General features: G+C 34.6%; 1 protein-coding gene across 13 annotated transcripts in view; it reads left to right on the plus strand.

Annotated features, from left to right (window-relative positions):
- RYR2 (ryanodine receptor 2) overlaps nucleotides 1–18,923 on the plus strand; it is a 408,101-nt gene that overhangs the window by 181,250 nt on the left and 207,928 nt on the right. For all 13 annotated transcript variants that reach the window (XR_011094640.1, XM_068676244.1, XM_068676247.1 and 10 more), the window contains 4 exons: nucleotides 8,398–8,472; nucleotides 9,927–10,083; nucleotides 14,608–14,772; nucleotides 16,208–16,329. Coding sequence is in view for 12 of the 13 variants with exons in the window: in XM_068676244.1 (XP_068532345.1) it covers nucleotides 8,398–8,472; nucleotides 9,927–10,083; nucleotides 14,608–14,772; nucleotides 16,208–16,329 (519 nt within the window). In the remaining variant the exon portion in view is untranslated. The remainder of the gene's footprint in view (nucleotides 1–8,397; nucleotides 8,473–9,926; nucleotides 10,084–14,607; nucleotides 14,773–16,207; nucleotides 16,330–18,923) is intronic.

Below are 18,923 nucleotides of genomic sequence, written 5' to 3' on the forward strand. Positions count from 1 at the left end.
TTTCCTTGCTTCTTAGCTTAAAATCAAATCTAGGAGAACAAGTGCCACTAACCTTTGTATCTGTTATGTTAATAATTGTCTTGTTCTGATGTATTAAACTGCATGTTAACCCTGTTATTGTGGTTATGAATGTAGTATACAAAACTATTTTCACCTTTGTTTTATTTCTCATCATTTATTACTTTATTAATCTTACTGCGTTTTTTGATTTTTTTTTATTATGATCTATAATCTATACAGTTGTTTTTTTTTTTTGTTTTTTTTTTTTTTTTTTTTTTTTTTCTGTAACACATAGAACAACTCAGAACATGGTATGTTGAGATTACTGCTGAGTCCTTCAAGGCTACTAATCTGGCTACTAATTGATCTCAGGTGTACTTGACAATCCAGCATACATGTATTAACTAGCTGCACTTCTATAATAAAGAAAGTTCTGTTTATTTTAAGAACTATTCATTTCCAATAAACTTTCTCAGTTCGCAAATAGAAAGGTATTAAGTATTTTTCATGCTATACCTTATAAAGATAAAAATCAGATTGGAAACTGACATAAAAAAATGTAAAATTATTCTATGAATTTTTAAATATTAATGATCAAGCTTCAGTGGTTTCACATATTATTTTTTGGCAGCTTCCAGGCTTTTTGTTTGTTTTAGACAAAACTACTCTTAAAAAATAGAAGCTATTTTAAAACTCTGAAGCTTTAGTTTTACATATTAGTAATTTACATATTTATATAATTTACATACTAAGTGTTACATAGTTTTAATTACTATGTAATAAATCCATTATAGCTTGGAATTTTTTGCTACTATTTCTATCCTCACCCCAGAAGTAATGCTGGGAATAAGATAAATCAATAGGATTGTATAGTGTTTGCTCATATTTCAGTTCAAATCCTGCAAAAATTGCCTTCAGAGTTCGTAATTGCAGTGTAATTGCAGATCTGTAGAATGTTTAGGCACTTCAGTAATGAACTTAAAAATTTAAGAACACACAAAAAAGTCTCTCTTTACAAGAAGAGTAACATACAGAAAGCACAATAAAAGAGTAGTGAGTTGGTAGGTAGGAAAAAAATCACTTTTTCTTCATGTGCAATCAGATGTTGCATCTTTGTGGTCCCATTTCGTAGACTACAGATCAGTGCCTTAAAACAGACCATTCTTCTCTCTACACTATTTGCCTTTTCCCCTAGCTCCATAATTCCCTAAAGGAAGCAGAGTTAGTACACAACAAATAGGACCAACATATCCTTATTTTTACTGAGAGCATTGCCAAGAAGCATAAACGCCAGATTTGATATTCTGGAGTTCTTCAGTTCTTCAGGAGCTTTATTTCACAGACTGAAAATAAGTTTGATAGTTTGATTTCTTTTGTCCATATTTTTTTTTTTTAAGCATTATAAATGTTTTTTACTTATAAACATAAGTCTATGACTACTTCTAATTTTATGGAGCATTCTATATCCCACATTTTCTCCTCCCTAATTTAGTAATAAATTTAGTTATTTCTTTAAAATTCTCTTCCTAGATCTATTAGTTAGGACTCTTGCTCATTCAAAATAACATCTAAAAGCATATATTACACCTTCTTTTGGTTACACCGCTAAATTTTCAGGGTGGATGCATACCTTATTTTGATGGGTAGTATTTAACTGCTGGTAGAATGATGTTAAGAATATGGGTAATTTTAACAGGTAGAAAATTTTAAGATAAATTATTTAGGTAGAAAAATTTAAGATAAATTATTTATCTTTCATTTCAAGTTCCACAACTTTTGCACAAAAGGCATGCTAAAGTATGGTATATTTGGAGTGCAATAATTCCATGTTATCCTTTCGTTGCCTTTCAAAACAGTCTGGTGATAGATTTCTGTGTCAGTGCTTGGCTTGTTTTGTTTCAGTGTACATGTATATCCAAAGAGCAGCTCAGCTCTGCAGAATGCCAGTGTGAAGGAACGCTGAGAAGTTCCACGTCTGTTGACTCACTAATTCCTGTATCTCACTTTTATTTTTCTGCAAAGGCCTTCTCTCATGCCTTTTCAAATAAGTAAGAGATCAGACAGCCCTAAAATAGCAGTTTTATTCTATCATGTAACCTGGTATCTAATCCTGGAACGAATAAATTGTTTTGATGTGAAGGATCCTCCTAGGCAGTTTCTAAAATTAACTGCTGTTTTTCTCTATTCTTAGAGCATTGATACAGTTACATAAATTTGAGTATAAAAGTGTTCCAGAGATTACCAGAAGTCCAAAATGAAACACGTATTCTCAAGCTGAAGAGAGAATGGAACAGCGTCTAGCACAGCTGGGACCTGCAATACAGTGACAATGCAAATAGTGTATTAATGATTACAGGGCATAACAAATCTTCCTCCAAGGCAAGGTCATCCAAATCTGCACAGGAAGAGGCCTAGTACAGTGGAAGATATAATCCTATTAAAAACATATAAAGTTATCTTTCATGTCTCACAACTTGTTTTGAAGGTGTACTTTGTTTCCTCACTTAATTGATGAGCTGGTGTGTCCCCCCAGGTAGTTCTTACATTGTGCTACCATGATCACTGGAAGGTAGGGTGAAATCACTGTGTTTTTGGAAGAGGGACCTGGTAATTGAATGGTAAGATGTAGCTACACAATTAGCAGTGGAAAAAAGAGTAATGTTCATGGCCAACTTCTGACATAGGCAAAGAAAGTATTTGCCCAAGATAGTAGGCTTGTTAGAATCATAGGATCATCTAGGTTAGGAAAAGACCACCAAGATCAGCAAGTCCAACCATCAACATGGCCTGCTGAGTCCCATACCCCTTAGTGCTATGTCAGCATGTTTCCTGAATACATCCAGGGACGGGGACTCCACCATTTCCCTGGGCATCCAATTCTAATGCTTGGATGGGCTTAGAAGCATGAAGGACGATTTTATTCCCTCCCTCAGATAACTGACATCCAGAAGTCTCCTTTGGCCTGTACCGGATAGTTGTTGCATTGTTTCTTGCATGCACAGTCCACCCCAGTCCTGTGCTGTCCTCTCACTTTGCTACCTCAGTTCTGGAAGGAGGGGGAGCTCTTATGGAGTTGCTGCTGAGGCAGTGGCTCTTTCTTGCCTTTTTCCTCATGCAGGCAGCTGTAGAGTGTTGTCTGTAGTGTGTGCCTTCTGCAATGACAACAGCAGATCGCAGCATATGATGAGGCAAAGTGCCTGGGCTAATTGCCGAGTGTTTTGGTGCACTTCAGCGTGCATCAGTGAAGCTGGTACCTGAAAGAAGCATTCTGATGTTACTCTCCTACTGAATTTTATCAAAATTTCTGAAAACTCTTCAGTTGTCTCTGATAACACTACATTTTATGCACTGATATTTGGCTTTTGATGTAATGCCAGTAACCTGTTATTCAAAGATTACATCTGTGAACTATAAATATTTTAAAACTTCAAGCATTTGTGGAGTGGAAGATTCAGAGGACTAATTTAAATAGTTTCTTGCAAGTTAACAATTCAAGAAAAATAGTAAAAGAAATTTTTTTTTGACTGCCTGAACTTATTTGCCCCTCAAAAAGAAGTAGGTAGGGTCAGAAATCTTAATATAGGTTTTAGTAATTATAGTGGCATGTTCACCACTATGCTGGAGGATCTTCTGTCTGCCCAGAAATGTATTTTTTCCTTTGGGAAGCAGTTTTAAGTAGATTTGCCTGAACTTGCTAGGCTTAGTTAGCTTCATAATTAGAAAACATTCCGGTTGGAAGCAGTGCAAATAGATATATTGATGTGATAATATTTTGTTTACTTGATATTACACTAGAAAAGAAACAGTGGTATTCTTTTTAAAACACTGCAGGGAGTCTGGGCATGACCCTGGCAGTTTTCATTAATTCTGACCCTGATGAGGTACAAAAAGAGAACAAGCATAAGGTTAAGTATTGTACATATATATATGTGTGTACAATTTCACTGAATTAAATATGGTTTGCTGTATGTTCTAATTCTAATTATGTTGCTTGTTTAAGGACAGTGCTTAAAGCCTTGTGTGTAGAATCTTTAAATTGTGTTTTTATTATTTAAAATGCATTAGTCTTCTATAGCAAGCTAGACCTAAACTTTGCAGTGTTGTTTCTGTAGCTCTTTGATTGAGATTTCAGAAACATTTCTAGGTAGATTAAAAATCGATATAGTTGTAGATATGCAAGTGAAAACATGGTATAATCAGCTTGCTGTTCTTGCCTGTTGCTTTGATACTGTTTATCTTCAAAGCCAGGGGATACTTCTGTGACAGCACAGTAGCTGGGAGCATGTATTTATCTTGACTTCTTTTCTTTCCTCATGATTTGTGGCCTGGCTCCCATCATTTGGTCTGATAAAAGTGGTGTGTGAATTGCATCTGGAGATTGAGGCAGACCCCAAGCGTTTCCTTGTTGTGCATTTTTTGTTTCTTGAAACCAAACTACTATGTAGTCTTTTCCACTCTTCTCCTCCTGTTTTGAACATGAGAAATTTCTTAACCATTTTTAATGCTTCTTTTTCTGGGGGGGGGGGGGGGGGGGGGAGGAGGGGGAGAAGATTGTGTATAATTATCCAGCAGTCTGAAATCCCTTGAAACAGTCTTTGCTTTCATTGGCCTTTTTTTTTTTTGGTACCCTTTGCAAATTACTATTTTGAGACTTTGCTTGCGTATTTGTAATCTCAATTGAATGAAAAATTCTTCCCCGATTGAGTTGGTATCTCAGGGAGTGCTAGTTATGCCCAGTGTGGGCTGTCCATGGTGCAGTAATTGCAGCTCTGATTGTGGCCCTATGAAGCATTGGCAAGTTCCTGCTCCTTTGACTCTTGACGTTAGGGGGATTAAATGGATTAACGACATAGCCATGAAGAAATTTATTATCCTTAGTCCATAAACATAGATTGAGGAGATAAAGTATTTTGGAAAGAAGAGGAAGAAAACATTAAGTATTAGTGTTGTGGGTGTGGCTAAGAAGGTACAAATTATCTTGAGCTTTTTAGGGGAAGACTGACTCATTGTAGCTCTTGTTGTCCTCTGGTTTTCTGCTTTTATTTTTCCATTCCTCATGCATTTACATTATTTATAATTTCATACTAAGCTTTTGTAATTCACAGGCCTTCTCTACTGTTTGGCAAGATATGTGCATGCATCTTCTGTGCACTTTGCAACCTGACATTTTATTTTCTCCAACGTATCATTGTAAATCTCTGATTACTCTGATTGTCAAAGAGATTTTTTTTTTTTTGGTTATTCACATGTCATTAAAAGCAATGTCTCATTTGACTAGTAATATCAATATCTATGGCTTAATAGTGCCAGTTTCAGAAAGGATTAAAATGTTATAAACCATACATCCTTTTCAGCCCAGAGCTGTTGCATAGAGTATATAAAAATAAACAAGGTGAATCCTATCAAATAATGTTTTTATACAGATCAATTGCTAAGGAAGTTGGTTTGAACACTCTCAGAAGCAGTTTACTACATTCATTTCAATGAAAGGAGTAAAAAGTGAACCTTAGATTTTTCAGACAAAATAAAAAGGGATGAAGGTTTCTAGGTTATGAGTTTACTCAGGTGCTGTTGGGCAACATGACAAGGTGACTAAAAGATGAGATCTTTCACTCAAACCTAACTTCCACATTTTCCATAAAGAATATAATATCTAGCTAAAGGCTAGATTTTTATGATTTTTATATTCTAGTGCTTTATGATGGAGTGTTTTTTTTTTTTTTGTTGTTGTTTTTTTTTTTTTTTTTTTTTTTTTTTAAGCATGTATTTTCTGTCTTGCCTATAAAAAGTCTTGGAGCTCCATCCTTGACCCCAGTCTTTGGGCTTTTGCTTTTACTTCCTTGTAGGGATCCTTGATCCATAGCCCTACAGCTTTTTTGATACCTCTCTAGATTGCTGTAGCATACACACCATGTTGCTACTGTATCCCTTTATTCATATGGATATAAGAGACAATCCCAGGATCTGTGGTGTTCTTTTTTGGTTGCTTGTGGTTTTTATTTATTTATTTATTTATTTTCCTTCTCTTTGGTAAACAGATTGAAAGTTTGTATTTAGGATTTCTTCCCTTATGTGTCTCCCCCTACCCTTTTTGTTGTTGTTGTTTTACATTACCATTCCAAGACAGATAACTACCCTTTGAAAGAACAGATAAAATAATGAATGGACAGTCACATAAAAGGAAACTACTTCATCCATGAGAAACCATTCTTTTAAGTTCATAATGGGAGTTTTTTTAGATGTTTTAAGTTACAGTGATCCCTCTGCTATGTATAATCCAAAGCTCACTTCAAAAAAGTACTTGTAGAAATTGGTGACAGCTTCTGTTTCCAATGTGAGAAAAACTAATCCCTGAAAAGTAACAAGGTATCAACTCAAAAGTGAAATACTCTGACTAATTTAAGCCTTTGCTTTAAAATTAATTTGATAATATAATACCTGATTTCTTGTATATTTAATGACTGGAAAACTGCTGAATAGAATTGTAAAATCCTGTATTACATGAGTGCAAGAATTCTGAATGCTTTTTTGTCAGTGAGGTGCATGTAGATGTAAGCCAGAATGTAATCATAAAAAACTGGGTGATATCTGATCTAGTTATTATTTTGATTTTACAAACCCAACCCAGTCTGTTAGTTGTAGAACAAAAAATTAAACAAATGCCAGCAGAGAAAAGAGTGTCTGAATAACGAAGCAGCTGAATACAACATTATCATTTGCATTTTACTGTATTAGTGAAGGTCAATTTCAACAAAAGATAAGATTGACTTTGAGTTTTGTTCCCTTCTGTGAGAGAAATATGAGAGGCTTGCTAATACTTGTCAGCTGCTATTAGCAGATAACCACTGCAGCAAATGACTAAGATAAGTGGAGAAAATACTGTCCATGAAATCCAGGGGAAGACTTTGAACATATTTATATATGCACCTAGAACTCTTCCTTCATGCACAGAACATGATAATGGTTATATTTATGCATGACTCATGAATATTCAGTGTGAACGATTCTGTAGTGAGGAATATTTATTTTGTATTTTGACCATACAGAGGAGTATACTCTAACTTACTGTTTTGGTTTTGAACGATGTCTTTCAGTGTTTTTTTTTTTTTTTTTCCTCTGTACTAAGCAGTCAATGCCTGTGGATTACATCTACAGGAGGGCTTTGGAAGCTAAATCCTATTATGTTCCTATGTAGGTGCTTGACTATTAAAAAGAAAAATCTTTCTAACCAACAATAGGAAATGCCCCAAATCTCAGCATTGATATTCTCTAAAGTTAAACCTCTGCCTGTTTTTGGCAGTGTCCCATCTTGGTTGAAGATCACAATGTTTACTTGATCCTTAAACTATTCCAGGATTTGTAAAACTGGACCATACACTTGCGAGTGTTTCCTTGCATGCTTGATCTGATAAACATAGTGACAGCATTCCTTTGCATATGTGAATCCTTTTTTCATTTTCCCAAAGTAAGGGCCTAGGTTTTAAAATTCTGGCAGTGGTTTAGGGCAGCAATAAAGGTACTGCAAAAAGTACTTTGTACTGCAGGAAACAGTACAAAGAAGGGCTGTCTGTTTGGAGTGCCAGCACTTAATACCCACCAGACTCCTCAGTGCTTGGTCTAAAGAGAAGCCAATTTACCTAATGCAGTGCTTTTGGTGATCTATTTTGTGGATCTGAATGGATCTACTATGTAATGTATATCTATGTTTAGAATAATGGAAAAAAATAACTTTTTTAGGTTCACTGTTTTTTAAAAAAACACTCAGATTTCTGGATATATGCAAAGAACTAGATGGGTAGTTAAATATCAAAATTTGGAAATAGGAAGCTGTTAACTTGTGAGATGTGTGAAGATTGTGCTTGTGAAACCTTGGGTGCTATGATATCAAATCAAATACAACACCAAACAGGTGATTCTTCATAATTCAATGCAATACATTTTGTAGTTATTTTCACTGTGTCAGTTCTTAGAAATTGCTACCTTTCTTGTAAACAGTATACAGTGATCACAAATCCTTATCTTTTGATTTTTTTTTTCTGTTAGAAGCTATAAATATTGTAATTATCTTTGCTTGTTTGTTTGTCTTTTCCTGCAATCTTCATCCTTAAAAAAAAAATACTGTAAGAAAGATGTCTAAGAGAACACCATATAAATCTCATTTTTAAAGGTATCACAATAATGGATGCCAAAGACAACTCAAATCAAAATTGAATAACTAGGTCTGAAGGCTTAATTGATAAGAGCTAATTTTGAATATGATAAACTTGAGAATGTGACAATTGCAGTAATTATCTTGGATGCCTTAAAATGAGAGATGTAGTTCAATTGTAAAGCAAATACAATGATTTTTTTACAACAAAGCTGAACATTCAGTATGTGTCTTTGCTTGGTTTTCAGAACTGTCCATTACGAAGGTGGTGCTGTCTCAATTCATGCACGTTCTCTTTGGCGATTAGAGACTCTAAGAGTTGCGTAAGTAAAACCTCCCTCAGAAAAGAAGTCAGTTCAACAGGGTGCTTTTAGTACAGTAACAGGGTTTCTACAAAATCCTACTGATCACGGTATACCTGGATTGATAATACTAAATCTTCCTCAAAGTGGTATATCATTTTAACAAAAAAATAACTTACCATAGAAAGCATGTGTTTATATTGCAGCTTTTCCAGTACATATGCTGTTGTTTTTTTTTTTTTAATTTTAAGTTGCCATAGCTATTGGTGATCTCATGATTTTCTGGTTTTATACATGTATATGACATTCTAAAGAAAAACCTTTCTAATTATATAATATACATGTGCCACCTCTAACTTGTTTAAGCCATTTGAATGTCTTGCAAGGCAAAAATTTAAAAAACAACCTGCCAACCAACCAACCACCACCAACAAAAAAACTTCTCTAGTAAACTGTGGTGCCAGAAGAATGTGGGAATTTGAGAAATTGCAGGTTTCTATTAAGACTGTCATGTGTTTCAGTTTGACAGGCACTGCATAAAAACTTTTGAAGTGTATAAATATTTTAACACACGTGACTGAGAGAAATTGTGAGAGGAACAGGCATAATGACTAAGCAATGATAGTAGTAATCTTTCTTTCCAGAACATAACTTTCTTCCCAGAAAAAAATAATATAAAACAAGTCCCAAGAACAACACTCACTCCATCACCTACATATTTTCTTGTATGGTATTCAAATGGCTGTATACATTCACTGACAAACTGCAGGCACATGACTGCAGGAATATATCCCTACAGGAAGCCTTCCATCAGGACAAGTCCTTCCTGAAATGACAGGCAAATATAATATTGATTCTGTTCATTTGATATGATTTTGCAGGAATCATTGTTTCTGAACTCTCTCCCTTATAGTCAAGAACCATTGCAAAAATTGAAAAGGCAATCTGCATGTGCATTCATGCTTGCCTCCTGGATGGCTTACCATGGAACACCAGATACTATCATGTAGCATGGCTTGCTTTCCTGTAAAGTGACAGGAATGTGTACTCTCATGTTGCAGAAAAGGAATATAACTAGTCAGAAATGGTTTGACCACATACTTGCTGCTCAGAAGGCTTTTAATCTAAGCACACACAAATTGTTCTTTTTCCTGTTCTACAGACATGAACTAGGAACATGGCTCAATTGCAGTACATTTATTATTTTATTTTTTTTAGGGTCCACAGGTCCAAACTGAATCAGACTAGAGAAAAGGTAGCTCCTCAGAATGGCCCATGATATGAAAGATGGAGAACTGATGTTTTTTTTCCAGACACAACAATACAGTGGTTGAGGTTCATGACTTGACAATATGTGTAATTTTACACTTTTACTGACTTTTTAGTAATATAATGTGCTTTAGAATATCCTCCTCAAGAGTTAAATTCTGTATCTTGTTTTAAAAAACCAAAACATTTCCTCTGAACTTTCTTAGGTGGAGTGGCAGCCACATAAGATGGGGACAGCCATTCAGATTAAGGCATATAACAACAGGAAAATATTTAAGTCTCCTGGATGACAAGAGTCTTCTTCTTACAGATAAAGAGAAAGCAGATGTAAAATCTACGGCGTTCTGTTTTCGTTCTTCCAAGGTATGGAATCAGTGAAGCATAATCATAACTGGTAATAATTCCAATCTCTTTTCACTGATTAAAAAAAGAACTGATTATAATTAACAACTAGAAGAAAGATAGAAGAATAACTAGAAGATGATCATTTCAATTGCCAGTTGAAAAGCAGCTTTCACGTTTGCAGAGAAAATACTGACAATGTATCCCCTCTAAATCTGAAGATTCAGAAGAAATATAAATTGTCAACATTTACTCTTATTTTTAACTGTATTATTTGCAAGAGACTTACTAAACACAGTAGTTTGCCAGTGCTGCATTTAAAAATTAAGTGTGAGAGAACCAGAAAGCTCAAGTTTTCAGTAATGCCATATCCAGAGCAGAATACTTTTCCCAGGTACTCAAAGTAACATATGTGAACACACATACACATCTCTCTCTCTCTTTTTTTTTTTTTTTTCTCCCCAAAACACAACATTCTGATGTAGAAGTTAAAAAATAAGTAGATCGGAAACTTCTTACAAGTTAAAATACTTTAAATTCAGCAAAATAAAGAAATGTGAAAGCTTAAAGATATCACAAGACAAAGAACACTCAGAAGACAAGGATATTTTGAAGAGCTATGTTTTTTCTCTTTTTCATTTTTCTTTTTTTCAGCGAATTGTGTTTTATGCCCTCATTAAGGGGGCAAAATTAGAGGGATAATAATGCCCTCTAATAATTATCATTATATAAGAATTAAATTAAGCATTCAGGCAATTGAAATTTGGAGGTTTTTTTTTGTGTTTTTTTTTTTTTTTTTTTTTTTTTTACTTCTCTGTCTTTACAGAGCATGCGATATCCACAGATTTCTCCAATTTATTGCCCCAAACATATAATTGTTTTGCAGATTCAAGTTTGCAGTGATTATGTTCTGTAGATTTATTTCTTTTGCATTTGCTAAATACTGATAGTTTTCTTTGATTAAAAAAAATAATAATAATAATTTAATATCACCTTTGCACTGAAATAAGGCACTTTACCTAATTGAAAAATATTTATATATACAATCCACTTTTCCTCTCCATTATCTTTTCAGCTGAATGAGATAAATAATGTTTTTAAAAAATCTATGGCTTGTATTTTTATGTCATCACCTGTTTCTTTGTAAAAAAAAAATCATAGGAAATACATTAATGTCAGCTTAAAAAGTGGTCATGAATTTGCTCTTTCCAGTCAGTGAGATCTGCTAGAATGTCAGTCAGTCCTGAAAGTGTGCCACAGAAGGTATAAGTTGGGTCAGATGACTAAAGATAAAATTGAAAGGACAAGCCTTAATCACTTGAATCCTTTTCTGGAAATTGAAAGGAATTATACATGTAGAGAAATATTTGAGCAAAATAACACATTTAAGGCTAGGCTTAATAGAATAATTTTGTTTGACATTAAGATAAAATCATGTAAAATGATTTTGCCCATTTAGCCTACAAAAATATGGGGGAATTGGCCTGTATTCTTGTATGCATGAAATAAAAACTATGTTTATAACAAGCATGTCCTTCTGGAGAAAATCTGGCACATTGTTCAATAAATCTGTTCATTTCCAGTGTATTCTTACTGCTTTGCATCACTAAGGCAGTTTGCAGACTGTTGCTAATAATTGCTTCTGTTTATGTTTCAGTGTAACAAAAGAAGGATTTTGATCTTTATTTGTGTATAAAAAGTTGATGGTCTGAGAATGGGACTAGACCGCAAACAAAACAGAAGCTTTTATTTAGAAATATCCTATGGAAAGACATTGCAGGTGCTTTTGTAATGACAGGTTAATGTAAGAGTGTAGTGGGCTGGAAACATGCACCATGTGATGTCCATACCAATATGCAATTATTGAATTATAACATTGTTATTTTAGTCTTTTCTTTTCTTTTTTTTTTTTTTTAGATCCTGATTTTCAGTGATGAACTTTTTAAAAGTAGATAACTAGATGGATTCATAATACGTACTTTCTCAAATATCTGCTGTTTATTGGCGTGAATCCAGCACTGCACTCAAATCTTCCCATACATAAGCACTTCTGGTTTCTGTTCACTCCCCACAATTGCTGAATGACTTGAGGCTCCCAAAAGATTGCTTTGATGCCTGCTGTCCCTACACGATCCACTAGCTTTCCATGTTTTCACCTACATTCAATCTCCCTTTTACCATATCCTTTCCTGGCTGTACTCTTTATCTTGCAGGAAAGAGCTCAACTGAATGTGACTGAAGGGGCTCACTCATGGCTCTAAACCTTACATGCAGAGTTGTTGGTCTACTTACATGTATATAAGCGACGACAGAGATTTTGTTTGGCAGTGCAATTTCTTTTCTAAATAATTTTATCATGAATAAATTTAATGTGGAATGAACTTTGCAATTTCAAGCCCCTTCAATTTCTGTTATACTTAGTAGATATAAGGAAGTACAGAATATTATTAAAAAATTAAGAGTCCCTAATAATGTTGATAGTGTTTTATGAGATAATTTGTGAATTCACATCATCACATCTTAAGAAGTTTTGTGAGAAGACATTAGAAAAAATAATAACCTTAAGGTGTAGAAACACAACACTTTCACACAGGCTCACGTTACCTTCTAGTTACGAAGATGATTCAAAACACTGGACCTGAAATCAGGCTGTCCCTCATGTGATAGCAGGACCTAATTTATTTTTTTTTCCTACATCATCATTTGTGTGCAATGTCCTACTGTAAGTAGCTTTTCAGTTTCCAGCTGCTTTTACTTGCTATGTGTTAAGGTTATTTGTGCTTGCTCTTGAAACAATTTAATCCAACATTTGGAGAAAATGTGAACAAAATAATGAATTGGTAATTAAATAGAAGCACATAGTAACTTGCTAATTGGCATCAGATTTACTAATAAATCAGTTATTAAAATCCTGTTCATTGATAGATGGTAATAAGACTAAGCATGTACAGAGGTGAGATGTTTACAAGATAGTGAAATTAACATATGTATCCTAGAACAGTTTAATAATCTGAATTGATGAACATATCTCTGGGAGCTTAGTTATGAAAAATTATAATAACAGTTCCACCTGAATATTAATTTATCTTATTTTTCTTTTAAGTTCTTCAAAATGCAGTCCTAATTGTAGCATGAAAACTATTTATTATGAAAACTATTTCACTTTACTTAATATATATATATTTAATTCTTTTAATAAATTAGAGTTTGTTATGTTTTCATTTCAAAAGCCCAGTCTCTGCCATATTTTATGGTGCAACTGTATCCCCAGCTTTTCATGGTACATGTGTATGGTGTAAATACTCTTTTTAAAAATTAAAATTAAGCAGCTTCTTGTCTGGGTATGGGTGAGCAATTAAAGCAGAATACTGCAGTTACTGCACCAGTAAGTGTCTCTGCTCTGTTGAAAATGTGAAAGGGTGAATGAAACAGCAACTGCACTATTCCTGTGGTCTCGGTTTCAACTGCAATAATAATGATTTATTCCCTTTCACCCATAAGAATTGTGCGTAGTTTTTACATTTATGTCTCAATCACGTGAATCAGAACTAACCAAGGTTTTTGGTTACACTCAGTGAAGAAGATTCTTGATTAAACTGGAGCTGGTGTTACAGCCTCAGGAATGGGTAGACTCAGCCTGCAGTGAAGGTCAAAACCCCCTGAGAAGTTTTGGAAATAGCTATGTTAACGCCCTTCTTAATGTTAAGAAGATGCTACAAATCCTTTGCAATGCATTTTTGTCCATACTTACCTGTGGTTTTTACAACTAGTCCAGGCAGACAAGATTTATATCAAGCTGAGCAATGTGCTCTGGGAGAGATTAAAGAGATCTGCCATGAACCTGGATGCATAGGATGTTTGTCTTATAAACTGATGTGTGTGGGAAAGCAGTTTGTTCTTGTAAGAGCTAGATACTTCTGAAATACCTGCCGTCTCTATAGGACATCAGTTGTATTGATGCATGGGCATGACATTCTTCTTTTACAGCATGTCAACAGACCAGTGTGAAATGGTTTTCTTTTCTTGGGAAATACTGAACCTATTGTTAGGCAGTAATAGGCTAATATACAGTGGCAGGCTAAAGACAGTCTTTGACAGCTGGAGATAAATTGCAGGGAGGTGTTCATCTTTCCCAGTATGAAGGAAAAAGAGAAAAGAAAAGAAGAGAAAAGGAGGAGAAAAACCTGCTGGAGTTTAGTGCTTGATTCAGCTAGAGAATTCAATGTATTTGTTATTGTTTTGTAAGCTTTATGTCTCAGTAATGACATGGACTGTCAATTAAGATAAAAGTTCTTTCCCAGGCAGGTGAAATGAATACACTCTCCTAGTATAATGAGCCATGTTTTTATGCAAATGGGATCTGTATCACTATCTTTTCCCTAAATATTTAACTAGATGTTACACTTCCACTAATTTTTAATTGTTTCACTGAAGAAAACTCTTACATACTCTTATAGATCCTATACTTGAAAACTGCCGAGTATTCAATATTTGATGCAAATACTAATGTCAGTAATTGTTCTCATATTTTTTTGCCTCATTTAGGAAAAGTTGGACATAGGGACAAGAAAAGAGGTGGATGGAATGGGAGCACCTGAAATTAAATATGGAGATTCAATATGCTTCATACAACATGTAGACACTGGCTTGTGGCTCACGTACCAGTCCGCTGATGCAAAGTCTGTAAGAATGGGTTCTGTGCAGCGCAAGGTAAGACTGTAAACAGCATTTCATTCAATCACAGTCTGATAAGGCAGAGAGGGAAAGTGAAGAGAACTACAGGAAACAGTTCATTTCTAGTTTTAAAGTATTTTAAGCATTTATTTGTTTCAGTGTAAAGGCTTTTCAGTTGCATACTGAAAGCCAAATTCATGTGATACACTTAATTCCCAAACTGAAAGCTGAACATCTACATATCTACTTGCCTATAGATATTAACCCACAAACTGATAAATCTGGACACAATTAATGGAAAACTAAAATACAAGTAATAGCCTGTATTATATGTTAACATTTCTTTCTTCAATGTGCTGCAGTTTGGAAAGAGGGGACGTTTAATTTAAAGTCTTCACTTTTCATGTTCTGAGTGTATTACCTTCTGTGGTAGAATGCTCAGTGTTGGTTTCAAGTCCCAAATATCAACCATGATCAAGCAGACTAGTATTATCTTAAGATAATAAAGCAGGATAAAGATTCTCTCATCTTTCAGAAGCTGCATTAGTCCTAGTGTTTATTGTAAATGTTCAACTTTGCAAGAAAATTTCTCAGCAAGGAAAAAAATTTTTTTGCATTCTTTTATGAAAATAAAATAAGGAGACGTTACAATTCTTACCAGAGATAACATAGCGTTTATCCACCGTGTAGTATTTTCCATGACTGTTCTACATGCCAGAAGCATAAAGCTGGACTAAGATCTGGTATACTTAGAAGTTTATGCCTTATAACTTATATATACACACACATATATATGTATAATTTGTGTGTATAATCTACCTACACACACCTACATTTATGTATTCTTTAAATATTTTATATAAAAATAATATACATTTAGGATACATTGTTTTATATACCTATAATTCATAATAATAATTTATGTAGTTATTGTTTGAAATAATTCTAGTTTCTGATTTGAGGCATAGTCAGAACTGACGACAGTAACACTGTTGGGCTAGTAAAGAATGCCATTTTTTTTTTTTTTTTTAATATCTTGTCGGACCTTGAGGGATCTCCTTCTGTGTAACGGAAGAGGTTTTAAGGTGAACAAAAATATCTCACAAACCAACCCTTTTAGTCTTTTTATTTTTATATATATGAATGTATTTATGTAAATGTTTGCATATGTACAAATATATATATATATATATATACACATATAAACACATGCACACACATATTTATAAAGTATATTGTTAACAGAAGCTGTGCCTTTGGGATTATTGTGGCTCTGGATCTTCTGGCTCTGTACAAGTGTGTCTTTGAACATAAGGAAGTAAAATACAGATCATCTGTTTTCAATTAAATCTCCCACATTTTTAATATGACTTTTTCATTTCCTTCCCTGACTTACTGTGTGAATTTTCATACTTTTTATTTGTGAATCAAGTTTAATTTTGCATGATGGCTTCTTATTTTTGTTTTGCAGGCAATAATGCACCATGAAGGTCACATGGATGATGGTTTAACATTGTCCAGATCTCAGCATGAAGAATCCCGCACAGCACGTGTCATTCGTAGTACAGTCTTCCTTTTCAACAGGTTTATAAGGTGCGCCTTTAAAATGTTATTTTTATTCCTTTTCTTATTTTTCTCTTTTGGTGTATTCAGAGTGACTAGTAATACAGCAGAGCACTGTTACATCTTCAGAAAAACATAACAAAACAGATGAGTACTTCTCAAGTTGAACTTTATGACAATTCTTTACCGAAAAAGAAGTATCTTAAGAAGTATTGTCCAATTTCTTTTCTTTATTGTTTAAATTTGATTAAAATGTTTAAACATACTGAAAATTGAAACAAATCACAAAGGGGAGATTATACTCACCAAAATTTCCTATAGGCCATGTGGTGAATCATTTAGCTCTTTCCTTTCGAAGTATAGTTCTCTATATATATAAAACAAACAAGCAAACAAACAAACAAAAAAAAACAACAAAACAAAACAACAAAAACCTAAGCACTGTAGCTTAAAAAACCTGGTAACTTTGTCTGGACAAATGAGATAACTGTGCAACTGCAAACCAATACATGGCAGATATGCTGAAGTTCAAAGTCTCAAGCCAGTTTTCTTACATCTGTGATGTTATGCCTTGTTTCCACCCTCCTCCTATACTTTTCTTATTAATTTCCTCTTAATGCTACTTGTTTCTTTAATATTTGGTAATGTGGAATGTTTTGTTTTATTGTGTTTTAGCCTGCTCAGAACACTGCAAGATCTATGAAATTTGCATTTATTTTCCTACTCCAAACTTATAAGTAATATCAATAAAATGCTAATTCTCAAATGTTTTGTGACTTGAGTAATTGAAAAAATGCAACACTCATCAGTGCTGTTGGCATTAAGAAAAAAAATATGTGATACGAATATATTTAATAAGCGTTTCATAGGAACTCATTTTTCAAAGACAAGACAATGTGGGACATGGTGACCTAAAGAAACCATATCCCACATCAGTGCACATTTGAAGATATAGATGTGTCAATTTATTGAAAAGCATTTACCCAGATACATAAATAACAGAAAAAAAATGTTAGAAGAGCTACCTACTAGAAATACAAGAATTAGGCTTCTTTGTAAATAACACATTTTCTTAGGAGCTCCTACGGATGCCATAAAAGATAAAGACAGAGAAAGGCAATTTAATGATAAGGTTTCACAAATCAAGGTACTGCTAAATTACAGTAAAAATTTATACAAAGTACATAGAGAATTCAAGGTAGAGTTTAACAAATTTATTTTGGCAGAATGTTACTAGAAGAGGAAAAAGCTGAATTAGAAAGGGTTGAAATTATTCTGTAAATGTATAGCCCAGTTCTTTCATGTCAAGTCAGTAGAAAAATTGCTGACAACTTCAGACAACATGCACATTAAAAAAAAAAAAAAAGTTATTTAAGATATCTTCTGCAGCTCTTTTGAAATATTGTATTACTCTACTTACTCTAACAGATTTTTATTATTAATCAGTAAACACTCCTACTAAATTTATAATGCTTCCTAAATCTAGAAGTCTTTCAGCCCTAGTTCAATATTTGAGATGAAAATATGGGGGCAACATGCCCGTTTAAAAAGCAAAACAACAACAAAAGCAAACATGAAAAGAAACAACCTCCCTCCAAAACCAACCCAGTTGTGGGTCAGGTTGCCAGGATCCTTTAGTGCCTCCAACACAAGAAATGGGGAAGATAACCCAGTGAGGCTGGGGGAGTACATGTCTAAGCGTGGCAGCCTCTTGTGCCAGCTGAAGCTCAGCAGTCTTTAGGTTGTCATAAAGAAGCACTGGTGAATTTTTGCTCTGTAGCTAGGTTTCACTTGAGCACAAACTAGCAAGAGAAACCTTGTACAATAGCAAAATTGAGAATGCATCCAAACTGAAATCTGGAGTGTCAAGAAAGCCCCCACCTCTTGCTCTCCACACTGTGTGCTGCCAGGATTGGCTGTTTTTTTTCAGGGCTGCTCCTTGCCCAGTGCCACCTCATGCCAACTGTGGAGTTTATTTGACATATTCAGGAGTGTGTTTTCTTTCCCTTTCCCCTGAGGATGGCTGGTGGATCTGCAAGTCCCCAGTAACCCCATTTTTGTGTCATGTGCAGCCCCTCCTTCATCTTCCGGAAGGTTCTGGTGGGCCTCTTGCTGTATTGGGGCAGCCCCGCTGCTCAGCCACTGCCTTCCCCAGGGACCTCAGGGAAAAGCTCTTGCTTTCCATTTACTGTCTGCTGCAGTGGCTACAGTTCAAAAACATGTGAGGTTTAAATAGAGGAGAAAAAAAAAACAACAGCGGTCCGGAGAGCACAGCAGTGAGGGGAAATTGGACTGCAGGGTTTGTCTGGGATTCAGTTTTGGAAAGGGTAGGTGCAACATGGAGAATAGCCTGCCTTCTTTTCCTAGGAGACAATGGGCAAGGCCAAGCTTTTGTTCTTTATCAAGGAAACAAAAAGGCTAGTGAAGTGCTGGGATGGACTGTCTGGGAGAACTGGATCTTCCAGCACTGAAGATGGCTTAAGGGCAGGTTAGGGACATGCTTGGGAGGTTTACTGTATTTTGTCTTTACTTTCATCTTTTGTTCTGCCTCTGAAATTGATAAATGCATAGGTAGAGTAAGAAAACTTGTTTTCTGGAAACAACATTTGTGATACTTCCAGTCA

This window comes from Anas acuta, chromosome 3, assembly GCF_963932015.1.
Source record: "Anas acuta chromosome 3, bAnaAcu1.1, whole genome shotgun sequence".
Classification (NCBI taxonomy): Eukaryota; Metazoa; Chordata; class Aves; order Anseriformes; family Anatidae; genus Anas; species Anas acuta.